We start from the raw sequence: 21,296 nt of genomic DNA, 5'->3' as shown, positions 1-21,296 counted from the left end.
AAAATCTTGGTGGTTGAACCATGGAATAATATTTATATGACTTGAGTACATTTGGGATTTTTGAACAAAATGATAATTCTTATTTTAATTAAAATAATTGACAATTGAGTTTGTATAGTATAAAGAAAAGTTGCGACGGTCAAATAAGTGAATATATTTTTTTTAATCATATAGTTAGAAGTATTTATTAATGATATCACCATCATTCGAATCATGCTACACTTACGAATAAATACATCATATTATTAAGAGTTAAATATTTTTTTTATTCTTTAAATATTAGTGAAAATTAGAATTAGTTTATATTTAAAATTTAAGTCCAATTTAGTTCTCTAATTATAGATATGTGTGAATTTAGTCTTTTAATCAAATCATCAAATTGTGTTAAGCTTATCTAAAGTTGTAAACACGTTTTGTATCTCATAATAACATTTGAATTGTTACACATCTTCAGTTCAATGTTGGCTAAAAAAAATTAAATTCACAGTTATCCGTTAGAGACTAAAAACATATTTAACCCTAATATTAATTATAGTGTAAAGAATAACTAAAAGATTTTTTATTTTCAAAACGAATATCGTAATATCAAAAACATACCAAACGACAATAAACCATTTTTATATGTAAAATGTTTATTTTTATATTAAATCTCCTTGATTTTTTTCTTGTTTAAAATTGCAGGTGGTTAAACAGCACCTCGAACTGTTTTGACCCGACAAAAATTAGTTTAGTCGAATGGTCCGTCACAAAAAAAAAAAACATATACCAAAAATTGCAAGTCATCCCATCGTAGGTTGGACGAGTAAACAATTTGCAGGTGCAAATCATAGTGGGTTAGCACTTTTTTTAGGCAGTGCTTTGCATATTATTCTGTACATTTGCAAAGCACTACTTAAAAAATGTTAATCCATTGCATGTGATTTGCACCTCATTATCCAAATATTTTTTAAAATTTATTTGCTAACAGTTGTCCCTCCTACCCATTATTGTGTACATGGAAGCTTCATTTTATTAATTAAAAATGTAATTTGTAATTTTAAAATCATATAAATTAAGTGAGGAAAGCATAGGCAAATCACTGGGAAAATAAGTGCAAAGCCACACTATGTGATTTGTACATGGAAGCTTGATTGGTCAAGTAAAAAGTGATTTTTAATTCAGTCTGCAATGATTTTTAGTTCAGGCACACAAGGTATGAAGTAAGAGTCAAGTGGAACACGTTGAGAACCAAGACATCAACTTCAGTGATGAAGACCCAAATCATTACACCACCAAGCTTGAGCTCTTTGTACACTTTTTCTTACGTGCAAATCATTGGACATAGGTTAGCAGTTATTTGCTGAGGACTTAACAGATGTTGTGGGAACGAATGTAATCGTTCCCACGTAGTAATTTTTGGTGAATGTGCTTTTTGAGTGCTTAACACTAGATAGTAGGTACGCTACCTAGGAAAAGTATGTGGGCTTTGTTCACAACCTTCGCAAAAGTGCAATTTCAATAACAGGGGTTGGCAATTATTATCACCTGGGTTAACATATATTGTGGTCAACGGATAACTTAAGTAAGTAATGTCACATTTTAGTTAGGGCGCAACAAGTGAGAAATAGGACTCATGTGGAACACTTTTTGAATGGCTCAAAAAATAGCAACGACAAAAAACCCAATTCAAAGCAGACCCAAAAAATTTAATTTAGGTTTAGGGATTTCAAAACTTACAAGGAAATCAAGCTTCCACAAGATTTAACAACTTTTCCATGAGAGTGGTTCCAAAAAAAATGGCTCATTTCCACGTCAATGGTTACGGATGACGAACCAACGACACTTTCGTCCAATAGGTATACACACACCATTAAGACCAACAACAACACAGAAAAACCAAGAAGGGAAACGAAGAATGAAATGAGTTTTCAAAGAAAAAAGAGTTCAATTCTTTCTCCACAAGTTGAAGAAGAAGAAGAAGATGTCGGTTGAAACTACAAAGCTTTTCGTAAAACCGCTTTTGTTCGAACACTTATTTGTTTCGAACCATTCCCTTACCCAATGTGTACTTTAATTCAAAATTAAATAAAATAAATACAGTATTGTAGAGTTTAGTGTGTCACTATCATTTTTCTTTCTGAAAAGAAATCTAAAAGTGAGGGGTGCACAAAGGGCAATAGCTTGGGCTAACTCAAATTCTTGTTTATGATACTTTTCCTTTATTTTTCTTCCTTTACAAATCTTCCTTTTTTTTTCACTAATCATTATTACTTCTACTATTTACTTCACACCTTTTCATTGATATTCCAAAATAAATGAGAGGTGCAGATAGAAGTCGAGGGGTACAAAAACAAATGTATAACAAATAAATAAAACGGGCCAAGCCGTAACAAACCAGATTTGTTTTTATCTACTGTCTTTCACGTTTTATTATTTTTGTACGAAGAAAGATTTTAAGTTGAAAGAAGCAAAATAATTGAAATAACTATAAAGCTCAAAATAATAATATATGTACACCAACATCTTCTACACCATGTTCTCAAAGAAGAAATCGTTGTGGATCATTATATATCTGAAGTATTTTTCTTTTCAAAAGATGTGTTTCAGTACAGTTTTATCTTTAAAAATCGTCTCTAAAAATGAAAGAAAAAAAATAATATGTAAATCACTTTAAATTTCGACTTTTAAACGATGTGAAACTATCGGATAAGAGAATCATAAATAACATTATTATTCGTTGTGTTTATGTGCAGTTACAAGAAAAAGATGATTTATTTGAGATGTTAACTCCTTCCAATCCTGAGAGATGAATCAAGAGGTTTGTTGTTGACAGTAGCAAAGATCCTAGCAATCTCTAACTGTGTGTTGGCAATTATTTGAGTTCTCTTGAGATCCATTTCCCCTCTCTTGGCCTCAGCTTCAACTCTCATTCTCTCTATCTCCTTCATTGTCTCCATTCTTGCTTCTTCTGACCTTATCATAGCTTCTGCTAACCATCTTAAGCTTTCTGCTATCTCCATATACTCTTTTCTTCTTCTCCCTGCTGTTGTCTTCTCAATCACCTTCTTCTTCCTCTTGTTACATCTCATCTCTTCCTTCTTATTGCTGTAAAGTGCAGGAGTGCTGCTGTCTGTGTCCAAAGGATTCTTGCTAGATACATGTTCACAAGACTTTGCTGCTAACACATCTTCCTGTTAATCATATGGATATAATATATCAACAATAATTTAAGTGAGTCTATGTCTTGTATTGGATTAGATGACAAAATTAAACATCATGTATGAAAAAAATATTATAAACTCAATGTTTTAAAGATTTTAGTTAAAAATTATGTTAATGTCTTACATGAATCAAACTTATATATATAAATATATAATTTCTATATAATGAATCTCTTTGAACAAAGAAAAAACTCATCATGTATGCAAAATCAAAAGTTTACATTTTGTTCTTAATATATATATTAAATACTTTGTTAAGTATATTATAATCTTTCCCTAATTAGTCTTTTCTTAAAAGAAAGAAAAATTTCATGATATACAAAATTAACAATTTAAATTTTGTTCTTAATATGTATTAAATACATTATTAACATATATCCTCGACAACTGCATCAAATTTGATAAGTTGTATCAAATTAAATCTATTTAACTATAACAATTTCATAATTATTTAAGTTAGTAGTGGTCAACAAATAAATAAGATAAAATCAAAACTAAATCGTATTCCAATAAATACAAAATTAGTTTTTAACAATTTAATTTTTATAAAAAAATTACGAAATGATTAAAAAAAAACAATACAAACAATAAAAGATAAAAATAAATTCTAAACTGTGTAATGCATATATCAACAACACTAAAAAAAATAATTATTATAATATATATGCATATGCATAATACATAATAGTTAATAATAAAACACTTTTAGTGTTAGTCAGGAGTTTACTTCAGATTAATTAACAAAAGTGTATATAAGCCTTTATGTTTACTAAGGCATCATTTATAATAATAATAATAATAATAATGGTTTTATTTTATTATTTTTAAATTATACATATATAATATGTCTTATACATATAGTACTTATGTTTACTATTTAACTAATTATATCATTATTTTAGTATTATAATCCAAGATATTTGGGTGATTATACTAATTAATAGAATAAAACAATGATTATTATTTAAGTGTGATTATTATTTAAGTGTATATAGTATACGATTAAAAATGAAATATATATAATATATACATAAATATGATAAATAAAAATGACATAAGTTTAAAATTAATTGAAAAACTAAAAATATAAAGTAATTTTATCAATAAAATAAAAATGTGTATAAAATATAATATCTACATATATATTTCTATCGTTTTATATTTATCTACCACTTTATAATGTATAATTAATTAAATGTTTATAATTTAATATGTTAATTTATTAATACTCAAATATCAACTATGTGCCTAATTTTTGTATCTTTCAATTAATTTTTATCATTTTTACTCATATCTCATAAAAATATTTAAGTCTTCATCAGTAAATATAATTATGACAATAATAAAATAATAGTTAAAAGATAGATAAGTCTACTTATTTTTTAATAAAACCTCTATTCCATAAATATTTCTGCAAAATTAAAAAATAATTTCTTATTATATAATAAACCAAAAAACATACGAATTTAAAAAAAAATTAAGAAAAACATCTTTTATATATTCTTTTCCTATTGGTTCATGAGAAATTATCCAAAAAAATTAAGCAAAACATAAACTAATTTTTAACCGACAATTTTTTTTTTACTCTATTATGATCACTATCTTATTCATCCATGTTCAACTCCGTCAAATGAAACAAAAGAAAACAGTGCGTTGAAAATTCACCTTGACAAGCTTATCATCAACCCCATTGGATCCATGCGAGTTCTGCACAACTGCAAGTGGCTCTGACGGCGGCGAGGGTGGCGCCGGGAGTACCGCAGGGAGCGGCGGCGGTGGCGGCGGCGGCGGCGGCGAGGGGAGGAGCGGGCCGGTTCCCCTGAGAAGAAGATCGAGGCGCGAATAGAGAGGCCATGAGGAGGGATGTTCTGCAGTTGCAGACTCTGATCTGTACCTCTTCTTCATCGACTCCACCTTGTTCTTGCACTGTGTGGAGGTTTTCGGCGACTTGGTGCAGTTGGCACGTGCCGACACGTGCCGAGCCACGTCCTCCCAGTCATGGCCTTTGAGTTTGGCTCTGTTTCTGAGCACCCATTTGGCTTCGTAGGCCTCAAGAAGGGTTGAAACTGCTCCTTCACTCCATTCATCTCTCTTCACTCTGTCACCACCACCACCTCCGAAACCCTTTGATCTGAAACCACTCTCTTCTTTGATCGGGAGAGAGTTGTTGTGTCCTAGGTTAAGGTTTTGGTTTTGGTTTTGGTTTTGGTTTTTGTTTTTGTCTAGGTTGTGGTTGGTTGTTTCTTCTTTCTCCTCTTCCTCCATCATCATCATCATCTCTTGCTGTTTCACTCCAGTCTAATAAAAGTCTAAAACTTTTTTATTTTTATTTTTATTTTTATCCCACAACATGATCATAGGGTGAGGGAAACCACTAGCATTGGAATCTAAGGATGATGATGATGATGTGGTGTTACGATGTGGCAAAGCAAAAAAATGACGGTTAGTGGGAGAATAGGCAAAGGGGGAAAAAGGGAACACTTTTGTCAAAAGAGTTAATGATGTTAACTTCTTAACCTTTGGTTTGGGTTGGGGTGTTTTTGGTTTTCTTAGTTTGTGGGTGAAGTTAGTGGGAAATGTAGGGTTTTTATTGCTTGGGTTGAGTTGTTTGGCTGTTAGCGTTGACATGAAGCCAACCAAGACATGAGAGATGGTAAGAAGAGTGGTGGTGGTGGGTCATTCACGTGCCTCTGTCACCCTTTCTCTCACTACCATCCTCTTCCCCCAATTCATAATATATAACTTATTTACTTGTAAGATTAAAATATTTAACGAATAAAATTTGATAATTTTCTTTTATAACACGAGGCATTTTCTTTTATAATACGAGGCAATGATTTTAAAATATAAAAAAATGAAAAGTTATTTTGTTTGAAAGTTTTACATCGACTAATTATTGTGGGTGATAGCAATTGTCCTATGGTGGAGATCGGTGGGCCGAGTCATAATTAAATCATGACGCTTGGGCTCATACGCTCTTAAATAAAAAGAGTTGCGTCTTGACTAACAACAATAACTTTTTTACCAAGTGGTAAGCTCTCGATTGTTATAACTTTTGGCCAAATTGTAAACCTTCGATCCAACAAAGGATAATGATATTCCAACAAAAATATTTGACAAGAATTTGACACAGCTGACGTGTCACGGTTTTTTTTAATTTTTTAAAAAATAAAAACGTTAGTCGCACGTGCAGCAGCGGAGAGAAGGAAAAGTTAAATGACCTTTTAGAGAGAGAAAGTTAAGAGAAAAAGAGGGGGAAGTAGGGTCCGTTCTGCAGTTTCATTGTGAAGAGAGAGAATTCGAAAGTGAGGCGAAGGGAGAATTAACGAAGGCGGTTTAGGGTTGTGGGTGCAGTGGACGAAGATTTTCCGGCGGTGAGAAACTTAACTTTAGAGAGAGAAGGGGAAGTTAACGAAGGCGACGAAGTCAGAAAGTGAAGAGGGTAATGGGGGAGACTGAGGCCGGGGTGGTTTGGAAGTGAGAAAGTGAAGACAGACAAGGGGGTAAGTGTGATTCCGCCAACCATTTGGGTTTGTGGGGGTGGTGGGTCATTGTCAGGCAGTGCGACAGTGGTGGGCTACCGGAGAGAAGTCGTCGACGACAAAGGTAACGTTTTTCTGTCGTATTCACTAGAGGATGTGTATAGTTGGCTGTGGATGTGGTTGTTGGTGATATTTTTTCTTGTCAGCGATATGGGTTAATGCGCATTTTTTGTCTGTGTAATGTGTATGGCGTTGCAGGATTACAAGATGGACGATAATCGTGATGGACATGTTTATTTGTCGGAGGAGAACAAGGTTTGTTAATCTTGATTCATGTTGTTATAGTTGTGCAATTATAATCAATGACATTCAGTTGGTTGTTATGTTATCCAGATTTTATTTTGTCATTTCTGCAAGACGAAGTTTGTAGGTGCTATAAACAATAGACTAAGTGAGCAACAGAAGAACTATATTGAAGGCACTCCATTTTGGTGGTTTCCCATGGTAACCGATAAGGTGAAGATTAGTAGGAAACTTTTGAGTCTGTTATGTTACAACTGGGTTGAGAGAAGGGGAGGTTTTCGTATTGGTGGGCAAGTCGTAGAATTTAATCTATTAGATGTTTGTTTGGGGTTAGGTTTGAGGGTTTTGGGCGAAAGAATTGATTTAAATGAGACCATTTCTGATAGTGACACTTTGAATATTTTTGGTGGTCAAACAGTTACTGTGGAGTTGATATACCACTATCTTTTGAAATACGATTATGATGTTGGTGGTGTGGAAGTCTTTTGCAGGATTTACATTTTGTTAGGGATATCAGAGTTCTTGTTGCCCAATAAAAAGGGTATTGTTTTCCCCATAATTTTTAAGCTAGTTGATGATATTGACAACATCGGCAAATATAATTGGGGAACATTAGTGTATGAGTATTTGGTTAGTAGCTTGTGCATTGCTTCATTGGGATTGAAGAACGAGTCAGCCGCAAAGCATTTAGATGTTGTGGGCTGTGTTTATTTGCTTCAGGTAATTACAATATTCTTTTTTATTGTGCTTAAATACTGTTGTTGATTGTGGTGAAGATGGCGTTGTTATTTATTTAATTTGTTGCAGTTATGGTCATTTGATCATTTACTTGTGTGTAACACAAAGTTGACATGTCGGATGAACAAGTTTCCTCGACTTTTGCATTGGATGAATGTCAAAGTTGGTGACAAAGTGATAATGAGATCATTTGACAATAAAATGGTGAGGTCAGACTTTAAAATAGGTTGTTTGTTTTAGTTTGATTTTACGTAGATGGAATTTGTTTATAATAATTTGTATTTTTGTACAGTGTGTTGTTGATGTGTCGGTGTCAGATGAAGAACTTCGTCACGATGTTGTTAAAGAAGCATTTAAACAATTTGGCAATGCGTACAGAAATGAAGAAAAAAAGGAGAAGGAAGAGGTTCTTCGTCTCCTGGAGTATGAAGAAGGTGAGATAGCTAGTATGGAACATTCAATTTCTGAATTAGAAGAAATGGTTGCAAAATGTGAGGGTGAGGTTGGAAATGAAGACTCCCCAAATGATGGTTGTGCTGATGATGTGTTTGATGATGACGGTGATGAAGACGACGAAATGTGTGATCACCCTCCTGTTAAGCCGCATGTGGATGAAGAAGTTGTTGTAAACGATGACGGTGGTCAACATAGCAACATGTATGACCGTATGAAGGCCCAACCACGAAGGCGGTTCAAGAGTGTTGCGACAAGAACACCTTTTTCTGTTTACGGGAATAAGAAAAATGCGAAACGAAAATGACAAACATTGGGATGATGTAGTTATGAATTGACCTCTAGTGTGGATGTGTGATGTGTATTTTGTTTATTTATTAGGTTTGAACAAGCCGCAAGGCATGTTATGTTATTTATGACACATATTATTTTACTTTGTTATGTTTACTTTGTTGCCTTATTGTTGAATTTAATCATTAATGCATGATATGGATTGAGCATGAGTTGCGTCAATGGTTATAACTTGGGAATGGCTTTTCTGACTAACATTTTAATGAAAATGACTAGACACGTCAACTTCACCTCAATCAGGGATGCGTACAAAAAAAAAAACACGTAACTCCCCACATAGGCTGTCCTTACTCCCCACTTAGGTGTGAGACGTGATATTTCGTTTCAGTTTGCGAAACATCCCATTGCTTGAATGGGAGAAAACTTGGGGTGGCCTTAGATGACTGAAATATTAATGAAGATGAGTTTATAACTGAACTTAGGTTGAATGCGGGATGAACAGATAAAAATATACACGTAACTCCCCACATATATTGTCCTTACTCCCCACTTGGTTTTTATATGCGAGATTTGGTTTGTGTTTGCGAAACACTCCATTTGCGTCAGTGGTTATAACTTGGGATTGGCTTTGCTGACTAACATTTTAATGAAAATGACTAGACACGTCAACTTCACATGAAACAGGGATGCACACAAAAAAAAACGCGTAACTCCCCACATAGGCTGTCCTTACTCCCCACTTAGGTGTGAGACGTGATATTTCGTTTCAGTTTGCGAAACATCCCATTGCTTGAATGGGAGAAAACTTGGGGTGGCCTTTGATGACTGAAATATTAATCAAGATGAGTTTATAACTGAACTTAGGTTGATTGCGGGATGAACAGATAAAAATATACACGTAACTCCCCACATATATTGTCCTTACTCCCCACTTGGTTTTTATATGCGACAATTGGTTTGTGTTTGCGAAACACTCCATTTGCGTCAGTGGTTATAACTTGGGATTGGCTTTGCTGACTAACATTTTACAGAAAATGACTAGACACGTCAACTTCACCTGAAACAGGGATGCACACAAAAAAAACGCGTAACTCCCCACATAGGCTGTCCTTACTCCCCACTTAGGTGTGAGACGTGATATTTCGTTTCAGTTTGCGAAACATCCCATTGCTTGAATGGGAGAAAACTTGGGGTGGCCTTTGATGACTGAAATATTAATCAAGATGAGTTTATAACTGAACTTAGGTTGATTGCGGGATGAACAGATAAAAATATACACGTAAGTCCCCACATATATTGTCCTTACTCCCCACTTGGTTTTTATATGCGACAATTGGTTTGTGTTTGCGAAACATCCCATTGCTTGAATGGGAGAAAACTTGGGGTGGCCTTTGATGACTGAAATCTTAATGAAGATGAGTTTATAACTGATCTTAGGTTGAATGCGGGATGAAGAGATAAAAATATATACGTAACTCCCCACATATGTTGTCCTTACTCCCCACTTGGTTTTTATATGCGATAATTGGTTTGTGTTTGCGAAACACTCCATTTGCGTGAGTGGTTATAACTTGGGAATGGCTTTCCTGACTAACATTTTAATGAAAATGACTAGACACTTCAACTTCACCTCAATCAGGGATGCATACAAAAAAAAAACACGTAACTCCCCACATAGGCTGTCCTTACTCCCCACTTAGGTGTGACACGTGATATTTCGTTTCAGTTTGCGAAACATCCCATTGCTTGAATGGGAGAATTCTTGGGGTGGCCTTAGATGACTGAAATATTAATGAAGATGAGTTTATAACTGAACTTAGGTTGAATGCGGGATCAACAGATAAAAATATATACGTAACTCCCCACATATATTGTCCTTACTCCCCATTTGAATCAGGGATGAACACATAATTATATTCCGAATTAGAAAATGAGTGTTGATAGAAGATAACATTGGACTGGAACTTCTTATACATAAACTGTATTGCATATTCCCACATACGTTTGCGCTACTATGTAGAATGATGATTAACATAGTTGTGAATAAATCACCTGAAGTCTTGAAACGACCAACATACGAACAGTACTAAGCAGCAAAACTATACACACACAAAACTACGCACCACAACTTGAAACGACCAACATATGAAGAGTACTAAGCAGCAAAACTTGAAATAAAGGAAATTACATACTACGCACCACAACCATGTAATTTGTAACATATATTCATGGATCATTTGTGTGCGCATCGTTAGTGCTTGAGGAGGTACCATCATTGGCAGAAGACCCTTGGCCATGGTCAGTGTTGTTGGTGACCATTGGGGGTTTTACAAGTTTTCGCAATAACTGATCAATGTTTGGATCCATGCATGGGGGGAGTACAATGTCAGGCCTTTTAGTCGCATGGATAAGCTCATCCGTTGGTTGACATATATCTGCCTTGAAGATCTAGTACCACAGAGTAACAAAATGCATACCAAGTCAACGTTTGGGGAAAAAATAACAGTATCTCGTTGGCAATGTTTAAGAGTGTGATTCAGACCTTCACAATGTTGCGTGCTGTAATGTTGACATAGCAAAGTCGGGGACGGGGACTGAATGCTGCAACCTATTACAAGAAGTGTTAAACTTAGCCACATGATGTTATAGAATGTTGAAACATGAATACGATTAACTGTTTAAGGTTGGCAACATATGTTCGTACTGTGTGCAACAGCAAAACAGCCCCCACTGTCAGGTTTTGTCCGAATTCTGGATTGAGCAGGACCTTCCTATGGACACTTGCCCACACCGTCGCACTGGTATCCTATTGTTGGTTTAAGTAAAAATATTAATTGAAGTATGTCCTGAACCAAGAATACCAAATGTGTGTTTTGTACGGTTACCTTAATAGATATTTGCATATCTCCTAGCCCATTAGGCTTACATTGTTTGACAATGCATGCCACAAACGGAAGAATGGTTGTGCATTTGCAACTTCCTAACTGGGTTGCATTTTCAATTTTGCCTTCCTTCAGTAGCCCTGCAGAAAACAAGTTTTTCACCCAAATGTCATTCGTTAACTAGCACGTTGGACATATCTAAAATTATCAGTCACGGAATACCATGGAATTTTATGAACTGTTTTGCCCATAACCATGGATTGGATTTGAAATCTCGTTCGTAAGTTGCGGAGGCAATGTCACGAGCAAATTGCTGAGTGCTTGCAGCTTCTTCATCGTCCCGATTGATCATTGCTGCTTGCACATTTCCCGCAGGTCCTGGAATCAGTGTTCTTGATGAGTTGCCTCTTTTCACGAATGACTCCAAATCCTGTTCTTCAACATCAAGTCCTTGCCAGGGTTCCATTACCTAACAACGTACGACAACATCAGAAAAAAAATAAAAATTTTAACCCACTAATAGAAGGTCGACAAAAAAGCACTTTTGTAACACTGCTTCCATATTCACGAAAGACTATTCTTAAGTTATCTCTATCGAACTTTAACAGTGTTCCTGCGCACCCACAACGTCTAATACACCAACAAAATTCAATGACCGCAAGTGGGTGGATTTCATATGAGCACACAATACCAATACCACACCAGGACTATGTGGGGACCAAGGAAGCTGTAACTGGGGAGTTCAGGCATACTTTTCTGAACACAAGTGCAGGACGTGGACAACAACGGGAAAAAAAAGTTGTTCAACCCTTATACCAATTTCATTTGATAACAACTAAATTCCTCTGCGTGACTTGAGCGTTACCCATTCTGAAATTAATTTGATTCAATTTATAGACCAACACAATTTATGCCTGTGCCAAAAGCGGGGAGTTGGGCGAGCCTAAGTGGGGAGTACAGCACAACTTTTGTAACACTGCTTCAATATTCACTACACACTATTCTTAAGTTATCTCTTTCGAACTTTAACAGTCTTGCTGCGCCTCCATGGACCCCAAGTACAAAGTTCTAACAAGAAATGGGGAGTAACTTGCCCCTATGTGGGGAGTATAGTGGAAATCTTTGTATATTACTTCAACGTTGAATCAAAACTATTAATCAATCGCGTTACTCGACCAATCACAACGTTAATCACGAAGTCCAGTACAGTACTATTCATTGCATTGGATTAATTTTGTGCATTGTCAACAGCATAAACGGGTAAAAGACTGTTGAACCATATATGGGCACCTATACATACATATGTGGGGAGTAACAGCAAAAAAGTTTTTAATGTCAATAATATTCAATGTCCTCACACATATATTCCAATAACTCATAACTCATAACCATTTCAAGCTGCTGTTGTAAGCTGAGATACAATTCTCATGAACACATTCCACAACATAAAATTATTGGTAGGTGCAGCATAAACAGTATTAATTGAACTATGTCGGTCCTTGTGGTCATCCCACAATATAAACAACATATTACAAAATTAAAATACTCATTCACACTATTCATTCAACTACACAACATTCATTAATTGAAAAAGACTGTTAACAGTAGACCTTAATGTTTTAAAACACCTATACAACTATCAATCAACAGGGTAGGATTGTGTTCTCATTCACTCTACAAGTTCATATGTACAACAACTTAATTACCTTCCCAAAAAATGTTACAAAAGTTCATGGCGTACATTATACCACCCATCCTTTTCAATGCAGACCTATGTTCTATAAAAGCGCGTTGTAGTACTGCAGGACTTCTTGCCTGTAGATATTGTCAACATCTAGGATCCAACGCCAAATGTATTGCTGTCTAATCAGTTGAAGTTGTTCCTGCACAAGAACTCACAATTATGTCAATGAAAATACATCAATCTTGAACAACATTTATAATACAAATTCCTGTACTAACCACAACTTACATTAGTGTAATTAGGCATGGTATTGCCATCAAATTTCTTCTCACCGTCCCACAACTCCATCATTTGAAGAACAATAATGCCACAATCGTATCTAAACAACAAAACAAATATATGTAAATAAGGACACTTCATCACCAAACTGCAGTGCAATTAAACAACAAAGGATAAACTCACAAGTTCGGTTGAATGGGAGTTATGTGGCAGTGAACTTCAAATTTTGGGTAGTCATCTTCCGAACACTTCATCAACATCCCAAAAAGTAATCCCATATTACGAGCCTACAGTGTCAGAATAATACCGACCCATTAAGTTACAAAACTACTTATATGTGACAACCTAAACAGAACAAATTTCACAATATTGTAATCTTACAACTGCGTTGTCTATTCTTCTGCGACTTTTGTTGGAATGGCCTATCGAATCAAGCACGTACAACTTCTTCTCTTTACAATTGACGACATAACACCACCAATGATCGTCATTCACAATTGGAGCAAACAACTACAAAAAAATATCACTACTATCAATTAAGTTACAAACACTAACAAAAAAATTCAAAACATCCTAAATATTAAATCTCACAAAATCAGCAGACAAAATGTCCTCCAACACAATAAGGCCTGCACGAAAGTAGGCACCGTAGTCTCTCAATGTCCATTGACGTCTCTTAACAATCATCATCCGTGAGTCAGTCAGTACATGGGTCTACATTATTAACATACATGAATACATTATAAATAATCTGAAACAACATACCAAATTAAACAAACATTCTATTTACCGTATACAAAGGATTGAAATGTATTCTCTTGACATGACCATATCGACGTCGTTCAAAGAACATCATTGTGCTCGCAGCAAATAGAACAGCCTACAAAATAGTATGTATTAACAATCGTGACGTGTAATTGTCGGATTGAAATGTAATGAACAAGCTTATTACCATATTGTCCACCTTCTTTCCAGGACCAAAACCCCAACACTCATTCGTGCCCAGAATTTGCCCATTGATGTTGCAAACCACCCTGCAATAACAGTTTCGTTATTAAATGTCTAAATTTAAAAAATCACCAAATAACTACTGTAATACACACAAATATAACTAATACCTGTTTGGTACACCGAAAACTGTAATACTGCTATACAACTTAATGTAATCAACTTTAAATTGAGTCATTTGAGGCTGTTGCGGAACATAGGGAACTATGGCTTGAAGCGGTTCAACTTCATCAGAAATGCCTCCATGGGATGGACGGTTCATATCAAGGCCACTCCCCACATCACCACCACTACTTCCTTCAACGACATTTCCATCATCAGCAGGAACTTGTTCATCAGTGTCACGCTTTCCAACCTCCACCTCCACCTCCACCTCCACCTCATCACCGTCGTTGTCCTGCCCTTGTTGCGCACCCTTGTCAATTCCACCATCACATCGCAATGCTATCTCTTCGCGCATCAGAGTCATTTCATCCTTCATCATGCGTAGCCGTGTTCTATGGGTTCTCAGCCTCTGCAGCAGAACTTTTGTGGAAGCCAACTTGATATCCACATGGGATTTTTCAGACTTTGGTTCGTCACCAAGTTGCAACGCTTCACGAATCATAATATTTTCCTTGTCTTCTTCTCTTAGCCTCCAGTCCACACATATCTAACCAATATGCACAGAATACAATTATTGTTTCAGAAAAATAAAAAATATGGTATGAAGAACAAATTGTTCAAAACAAATAGTACTTTGCTCTCCTGGAACAACTTCTCAATCCGTCTTGACTTGAAGTGAACTTCCGGCCACGCCAATATTCTCGGAAAAATTAACTGCAATTCTGGGCCACCCAATGAAAGTCTTTCTACAGCCCAAATCTACAAAAAACAACATGATGCATTATTACATATTAATCATTCAACAGATCAACATAATTGAGTAAATGAAGTTTAGTGTACCTGCAACACTTGTGCGGCACCACTTAAGCAAAGCTCTGTCTGCCCAAGTGCCAGAAAACCCCGACTTAAACTTTTAACTAAAAAACTATGAACTGTCTTACCCCAATTGTAATTGGACAGCCCATCTATATCATCTAAAACACTACACGGTATGTTACTGATTGTTTTTGAATTTCTAGGGAAGTAAAACACAGCAAAACAAACAAATATGTACAAACGACAAACGTTATCAACTTCATTAGAATCACTACCTACCAAACTCTTAATCATTTCAATAATGGTTTTAACGGTTACTATTTTGTCTTGCAAAAGTCCACCCACTACCCCACAAACAGTTTTATCAAAATCAACATCTAACCCAACAACCGACAACCCTAAAGACATGCAAATGTCAGCACAAGTAAAAGGAATTGACCGTTGCATGACACGAAATGATTCCTGAGCAGGTAGCCAACGCTTCAATAACTCAAGCAAAAGAGGGTTACATATCTTTAATGGTTCTTGCATGTCCAAACACCATTTGAATGGTGTACCCTGAATCCTTTCGCGATGCCGATCTAAGATTATCCCATTCATTTCCCCAATCCACTTTGTCTGACAAAAAGTACGCAAGCGAGCCTAACTTTCAAAATAATTTCATAAATTAATACTTCATTCACATTTAAACAAAAAATTCCTGTCAACGCAGTGTACAAAATACAACATGAAAATACCTTCTCATTCAATCCACATTCACCATCCATAACTTTGTGATGACGTACTACACCGGCCAATACGTTTTCATGGACAAAGGATCTTTCAGTAACCCTCAAACAACCTGAAAAGAAGATGATATTCAAAGGTTGCACATAATATTTTTGTCTTCTTCTTTTGGTAATGGCCAACAATCATGCTTATCTACTGCAAAAGTTTAATGACAATAATGAAACTGCCACACGAAGGACAACTCTAAAGTAGCCAAACCAACATTATGGGGATGTAATCACAAAGCAGAATGTATTTCTTACACAACACGGAATACCTGACATGGTTCATGACACTCACATTTTTAACCTCCGACTGTGGATACCATAGAAATCAAATACAAATGACGAAACGGCAAAAATATTTCACAATACAGACAACAACAAACGACGACACACATACGGACTTAGAAAACATGGGGTTTCCTCTAAATTTACAACTACCTAAACCTCTATCACAGACAACACGCAAAGACAAAAAACGGTTCTCAAAAATACACAACATTCACCCTAACACCACCAATTCACTTTTCCCCAACAACATCAATAACGAACATGGAGAATACCAACTTATTCCCAAAAAAAAAACATAACTTTACGATTTAGAGAAAAACTTCATCATCAACCAACACATTAAGCAAATGTGAAATGGGAGCAAAAAAAACTTACAATGCAACACACACCACCAGCACACGGTTGCCGCCGACCGAGCAGCGTCCACTTACAATTCCAAATACCCTACCCACTTCAAAACCGCCGTCTTCTGGATGCTGCGGATGGGGTCTTCGGTTTCCTCGACAACGACCTTCCACCTTCTCACCGGCGAAATGGTTGCCGGAATCGCTGACCCACTGCACCCACAACTCCGACCGCCTCACTTTCGAATTCTCTCTCTTCACAATGAAACTGCAGAACGGACCCTACTTCCCCCTCTTTTTCTCTTAACTTTCTCTCTCTAAAAGGTCATTTAACTTTTCCTTCTCTCCGCTGCTGCACGTGCGACTAACGTTTTTATTTTTTAAAAAATTAAAAAAAACCGTGACACGTCAGCTGTGTCAAATTCTTGTCAAATATTTTTGTTGGAATATCATTATCCTCCAACAAAAACCCACTTCTAACACTAGTGATAAAGCCAATTCATAGTATATAGGAAAATGACTTTTTGACTACTAAGTTTTGACAATTTTCTCTTACAATCTTGGATGACATTTTTTTCAGTCACTAGTTTTTCATTTTTTTATTCTCAATATTCCAAAACAACTTAGAATATGACACCTCATGTTGTAAGAGAAAATTGTTAAAATTTAGTAGATAAAATATCATTATTCTAATATATAAGTGAGTGTAATCCTCACTTTACAAACCAGTTTTATGGGATTGAGTTAGGCTTAAAACATACTTTCTAACATAATATCATAATCATGTTAAAACCTTTTTGGACATTTTGTTCTAATCGATATCGGACTAGTCATAAGATAAATTTATCACAATTTAGTTATTAAAAAATCATTTTTTTATTTATATACATAAAATCTTTTCTTAGGACAAAAATAATTGATGAGTTATTCATTTATATATTAACTCGTTTAAATGGTAATAAACATGGTAAAAAAAACGTTTGAAAAAAACGTTAATAATATAAAGAGTATATTGGAAAGTGTTGATCCCATGATGAGCACCGGCCAATGTGCAAGGTTCACTAAAAAAATGAGTAGCTTTGGTTCTTCTCACTTTTCCTTCTCTTTGTCTCTCTCACGTATGCATATGCTTTTATGCTCCTTTAATGTGTCTTTTGAAAGGGCTTTTGGTGATGCACACACACCCACTACCCCTAAAGTTACGCCCTAATGCCTTCTTAATAACGACTCTCGTTGCCCATAGTCGTAAGGAATCATAGTAGGCCACACCAAGACAAAACCTAAGCCATTGGATTCATTCTTTTATCCGTTTGATCTTCTTAACTTTTACTTAAAAATTAAAATTAATTTCTCTTCGAAATTTTAATCTAATTTTGTTCATTCATTTTAGAAATATATAAATTTAATTTTTTTAATCTTTTAATTATGAATTTAGTTCTTTTATCCAAATTTTGTTAAATTTATTTGACGTTTCAAATATGTTTTTCAGCTAAAATTGAAGCGAAAATATATCGAACGGTATAAACAACTCAAATGCTATCATGAAACGCATGTGAAACATTAAATAAATTTAACAAAATTTGATTAAAATGACTAAATACACGTATTTATAAAGTTATGGACTAAATTAGATAAGAGTTTAGAAGAATGACTCATTTTAATTTTTACTAAAAATTAAATGATCAAAAACATATTTAACTCATAATAACTCTCCAAATATTTTTCTAGATTTTTTTTAAATACAATAATAATTTGATATCTATAATTTTTTTACACTCATTTAATATTATTTACTATTTTTTTTTTCTTTATAAAGACAAAAGTTTTCATTTTCTTTTAACTTTTTCACCAAATGATTATCGAATGGTGTGCGAAACGACTTTTTTTTTGACGAGGGTTAAACATAGGTTTTTCTAGGGTTAAAGATGGGTATACGTCAGTCGAATACATTGACTCTGGGTGTTTGGTATCCGATCATATTCTATGCTTTTTAGCCATTGAAAAGGAAAAAAAAGGCTTTCAAAATTCTCATTTTTAACAAAAGTTTAGAGAAAAAATAGGGGTGAAAACTCTCTCTTCGAAAGAGGATCTTACACTTTCAGACTCGTCGGTCATTTCAACCTTGCAAGTAATTTTGAAATTCTTTTGAAATATATTTTTGAAAAAAAAAAGGGCAAATTTTAGATTTTCTATATGTATTTTTCTAATCAGATTATTTAAAAAATAAAATATTTTATTTATTTCAATGCATAAATTCTACCTTGTTTTAAAAAATATAAGTTACTATTTAAAAAGTATTTGGGAACACTTGTTTTAAAAAAATTTAATCCCAATTACCAACTAAGTGGCACTAACACAAGAAAGTCTTTTATGTCCAGCATTTTTTAGTTTTCTTGTCTGGTTCAGGTCAGACATAGTAACAATAGTCGTAAATTTACGTTCAACTAAAAATCAGACGTGAATTTATGTTTGACCCAAGAGAACAAATGTGAAGTTACATGTGGTGGACTCTAACCAGACATAACATTTGTCAAGAAATCATGCGTCAAAATTTACGTTTGATATTGTGTATCAGACATAAATTTTAATACACAGTCAGACATAAGTTTACATTTGTTAATGCATAGTCAAATGTAAATTTGTAGTTTTTTTTTTAGTATTCATTTTGTTTTTGCATAAAACCAACTCCCGAAATCCATAAAAAGTCCAGAACAAATTATGTCTTTTAACTTACGAAATTAATAGTACAATTATCAAAGTCAAACTACATATAACTAATTATTAAAAACACATATAAAGTGAAGGAAAAAACTCTTAAAAACCTAAACTTCTTGCAATTGTTTGAGCAAATAAGATGAACACTCTTTCCTTATCTCTGACATGTACATGGTGAAACATTATTGAAGGTCTAAAACAATAATTCAATGTTAGTAATATGAAGTTCTAGGTACAAGTTATATATTTGTAATTTCTAAGATGAAAATTTACCCAACAATAACTTAGCTTTTTTTTTCTTCTAAAATATTATTTACAAATCATAGGTTTTGAATTTATCATCATGATATTGCTAAATTATTTTAAAAGAGTAATAGTAACACATTTGTTTTATTATGCTTCCTTTCTATCACCATTTTTTTATACCAGTCACTATTATTAAAATCTATTTTTGCATCAGTTAATGTGATCAGTCTGTGTCAGTCTTTGAATTGATATAGATCCAGCTAGGGTTAATTATGTTTTTCGTCCCTCAACTATTGCTAATTTTTGGTTTTAGTCCCTCACCTAACGTTTGCACTATTTTAGTACCTGACATTTTGAATTGGATGAAATTAGTCCTCAATTTTAAACTCCGTTAATTTCATGTGACATCTGTCAAACGGAATGACACGTGAGGATTCCATTTTCAGCTGACTTAAAATTTTTTTGGATGTGGTTATTTTTTTGGAAACATGTGAGGGTTTTTTACGCGCGCACTGCTCCACCACTGGCACTGCCATGGTTCCTTCTTCCTCAAAGTCTATGGCCACCACAGACAACCACTGCAACACCCACTACAGGCGCGCCTCACCGCGTTGGCAGCGAGCCTCCTCCTTCGATTTCTCTCTTTTGGTTTGCCTCCTCCGTGATGTGGAGGGGTTCTCATGATAACCGGAAGGGTGTTGAAAGATGATAAGAATTCTATGGCATATGGAGTTTTGCCTAAAGAAAATCCAAGATTCTCGGCTTTCTTCGAGAAGATTACTATTCTCTTTTTTATCAAATCGAGTAATTTTAAAAAGAGAAGTTCCGATGTTATCCGTGGGTCACTCACTGATTGCAGGATGTTACAAGCAGGAAACAAACAAAAGTACACAAATCCCAATAACAACCATTCATGATAACCCAAGGTAAAGAACTTCAAGCCACACATTCATTCTTAATCTGAAGCATATCCATGGCGGAGCAGCGTGAGGAGCTTCACATTGTGGTGTTTCCATGGTTAGCATTTGGACACTTAGGCCCCTTTTTTCAGCTTGCAAAACTCATAGCTCAAAAGGGTCACAAAATTTCTTTCGTTTCCACACCTAGAAATATCCATCGCCTACCCAAAGTGCTTGAAAACTTGCAACACTTGGTGGATCTGATAGAACTGCCACTGCCCCGTGTTGACAAACTCCCAGAAAATGCAGAGGCCACAGTGGACGTTCCTTACCACCTCATTCCATACCTCAAACAGGCTTTTGATGGTCTTCAACAACTTTGACCAAGTTTCTGGAGAGATGCAAACCCCATTGGGTAATATACGACTTTGCACCCTTTTTCTGGGTTCTGAAAAAGCAAAACACCTCTAACGTTGAGTTGCAGGATCTGCTTGTGAATAACTCAGGAAAGGGATTGGTGTGGAGAACATGGGCACCACAGATGAGGATTTTGGCACACAAGTTTGTTGGCCTCCAGCTTCTCCGCCTTCCTCTCCGCCCTCTACTACACCGAGTTCGTCGTCGACGTTCCAGTCGCCATCGACTCCTTCTCCAATTCATCGGTGGTCGTTTCTCTTTCTCCATTGCCACACGACTCAAAGGACCCATCAACACTGGTTTGAAGAAGACGCGACACACTCTCCAACTTGTCCACATCAACCTCGTACTTGTCTCCCTCTGCATCGTACGC

The 21,296-nt window shown here is 35.1% G+C and overlaps 3 protein-coding genes across 3 annotated transcripts; 1 reads left to right on the top strand and 2 right to left on the bottom strand.

The window, feature by feature from the left end:
- Nucleotides 1-2,689: 2,689 nt before the first annotated feature.
- LOC114168624 (trihelix transcription factor ASIL1-like) lies at nt 2,690-5,870 on the bottom strand. Its single transcript, XM_028053510.1, has 2 exons — nt 4,866-5,870; nt 2,690-3,170 (listed from the first exon to the last, which is right to left on the bottom strand). Exons 1-2 carry the CDS (start codon nt 5,475-5,477, stop codon nt 2,763-2,765), a joined length of 1,020 nt encoding a protein of 339 aa, XP_027909311.1. The 5' UTR covers nt 5,478-5,870; the 3' UTR covers nt 2,690-2,762.
- Nucleotides 5,871-6,928: 1,058 nt separating this feature from the next.
- Nucleotides 6,929-8,483, top strand: LOC114169387 (protein MAINTENANCE OF MERISTEMS-like). Its single transcript, XM_028054527.1, has 4 exons — nt 6,929-6,997; nt 7,076-7,705; nt 7,793-7,927; nt 8,016-8,483. Exons 1-4 carry the CDS (start codon nt 6,929-6,931, stop codon nt 8,481-8,483), a joined length of 1,302 nt encoding a protein of 433 aa, XP_027910328.1.
- A 4,644-nt stretch (nt 8,484-13,127) lies between these two features.
- Nucleotides 13,128-16,293, bottom strand: LOC114169385. The gene is made up of 12 exons (XM_028054526.1): nt 16,287-16,293; nt 15,979-16,082; nt 15,266-15,859; nt 15,059-15,184; nt 14,431-14,972; nt 14,265-14,346; nt 14,103-14,192; nt 13,904-14,026; nt 13,694-13,822; nt 13,496-13,599; nt 13,322-13,412; nt 13,128-13,232 (listed from the first exon to the last, which is right to left on the bottom strand). The coding sequence occupies exons 1-12, from the start codon at nt 16,291-16,293 to the stop codon at nt 13,128-13,130; spliced, it is 2,097 nt and encodes a 698-aa protein (XP_027910327.1).
- Nucleotides 16,294-21,296: the final 5,003 nt, after the last annotated feature.

The sequence above is a fragment of the Vigna unguiculata genome, chromosome 11 (assembly GCF_004118075.2).
Source record: "Vigna unguiculata cultivar IT97K-499-35 chromosome 11, ASM411807v1, whole genome shotgun sequence".
Classification (NCBI taxonomy): Eukaryota; Viridiplantae; Streptophyta; class Magnoliopsida; order Fabales; family Fabaceae; genus Vigna; species Vigna unguiculata.
The sequence above is the reverse complement of the archived record's forward strand: the minus strand, read 5'-3'. Positions and strand labels throughout refer to the sequence as shown.

Coding starts and splice junctions, on each gene's coding strand:
- LOC114168624 (XM_028053510.1), bottom strand. CDS start 5,477: ATGATGATGATGATGGAGGAAGAGGAGAAAGAAGAAACAACCAACCAC. Junction 3,171..4,865: donor TTGATGATAAGCTTGTCAAG/GTGAATTTTCAA, acceptor TATGATTAACAG/GAAGATGTGTTAGCAGCAAA.
- LOC114169387 (XM_028054527.1), top strand. CDS start 6,929: ATGGCGTTGCAGGATTACAAGATGGACGATAATCGTGATGGACATGTT. Junction 6,998..7,075: donor ATTTGTCGGAGGAGAACAAG/GTTTGTTAATCT, acceptor TATGTTATCCAG/ATTTTATTTTGTCATTTCTG. Junction 7,928..8,015: donor GATCATTTGACAATAAAATG/GTGAGGTCAGAC, acceptor ATTTTTGTACAG/TGTGTTGTTGATGTGTCGGT.
- LOC114169385 (XM_028054526.1), bottom strand. Junction 15,185..15,265: donor GTGCCGCACAAGTGTTGCAG/GTACACTAAACT, acceptor TGTTTTTTGTAG/ATTTGGGCTGTAGAAAGACT. Junction 13,823..13,903: donor ACATTTTGTCTGCTGATTTT/GTGAGATTTAAT, acceptor ATTTTTTTGTAG/TTGTTTGCTCCAATTGTGAA.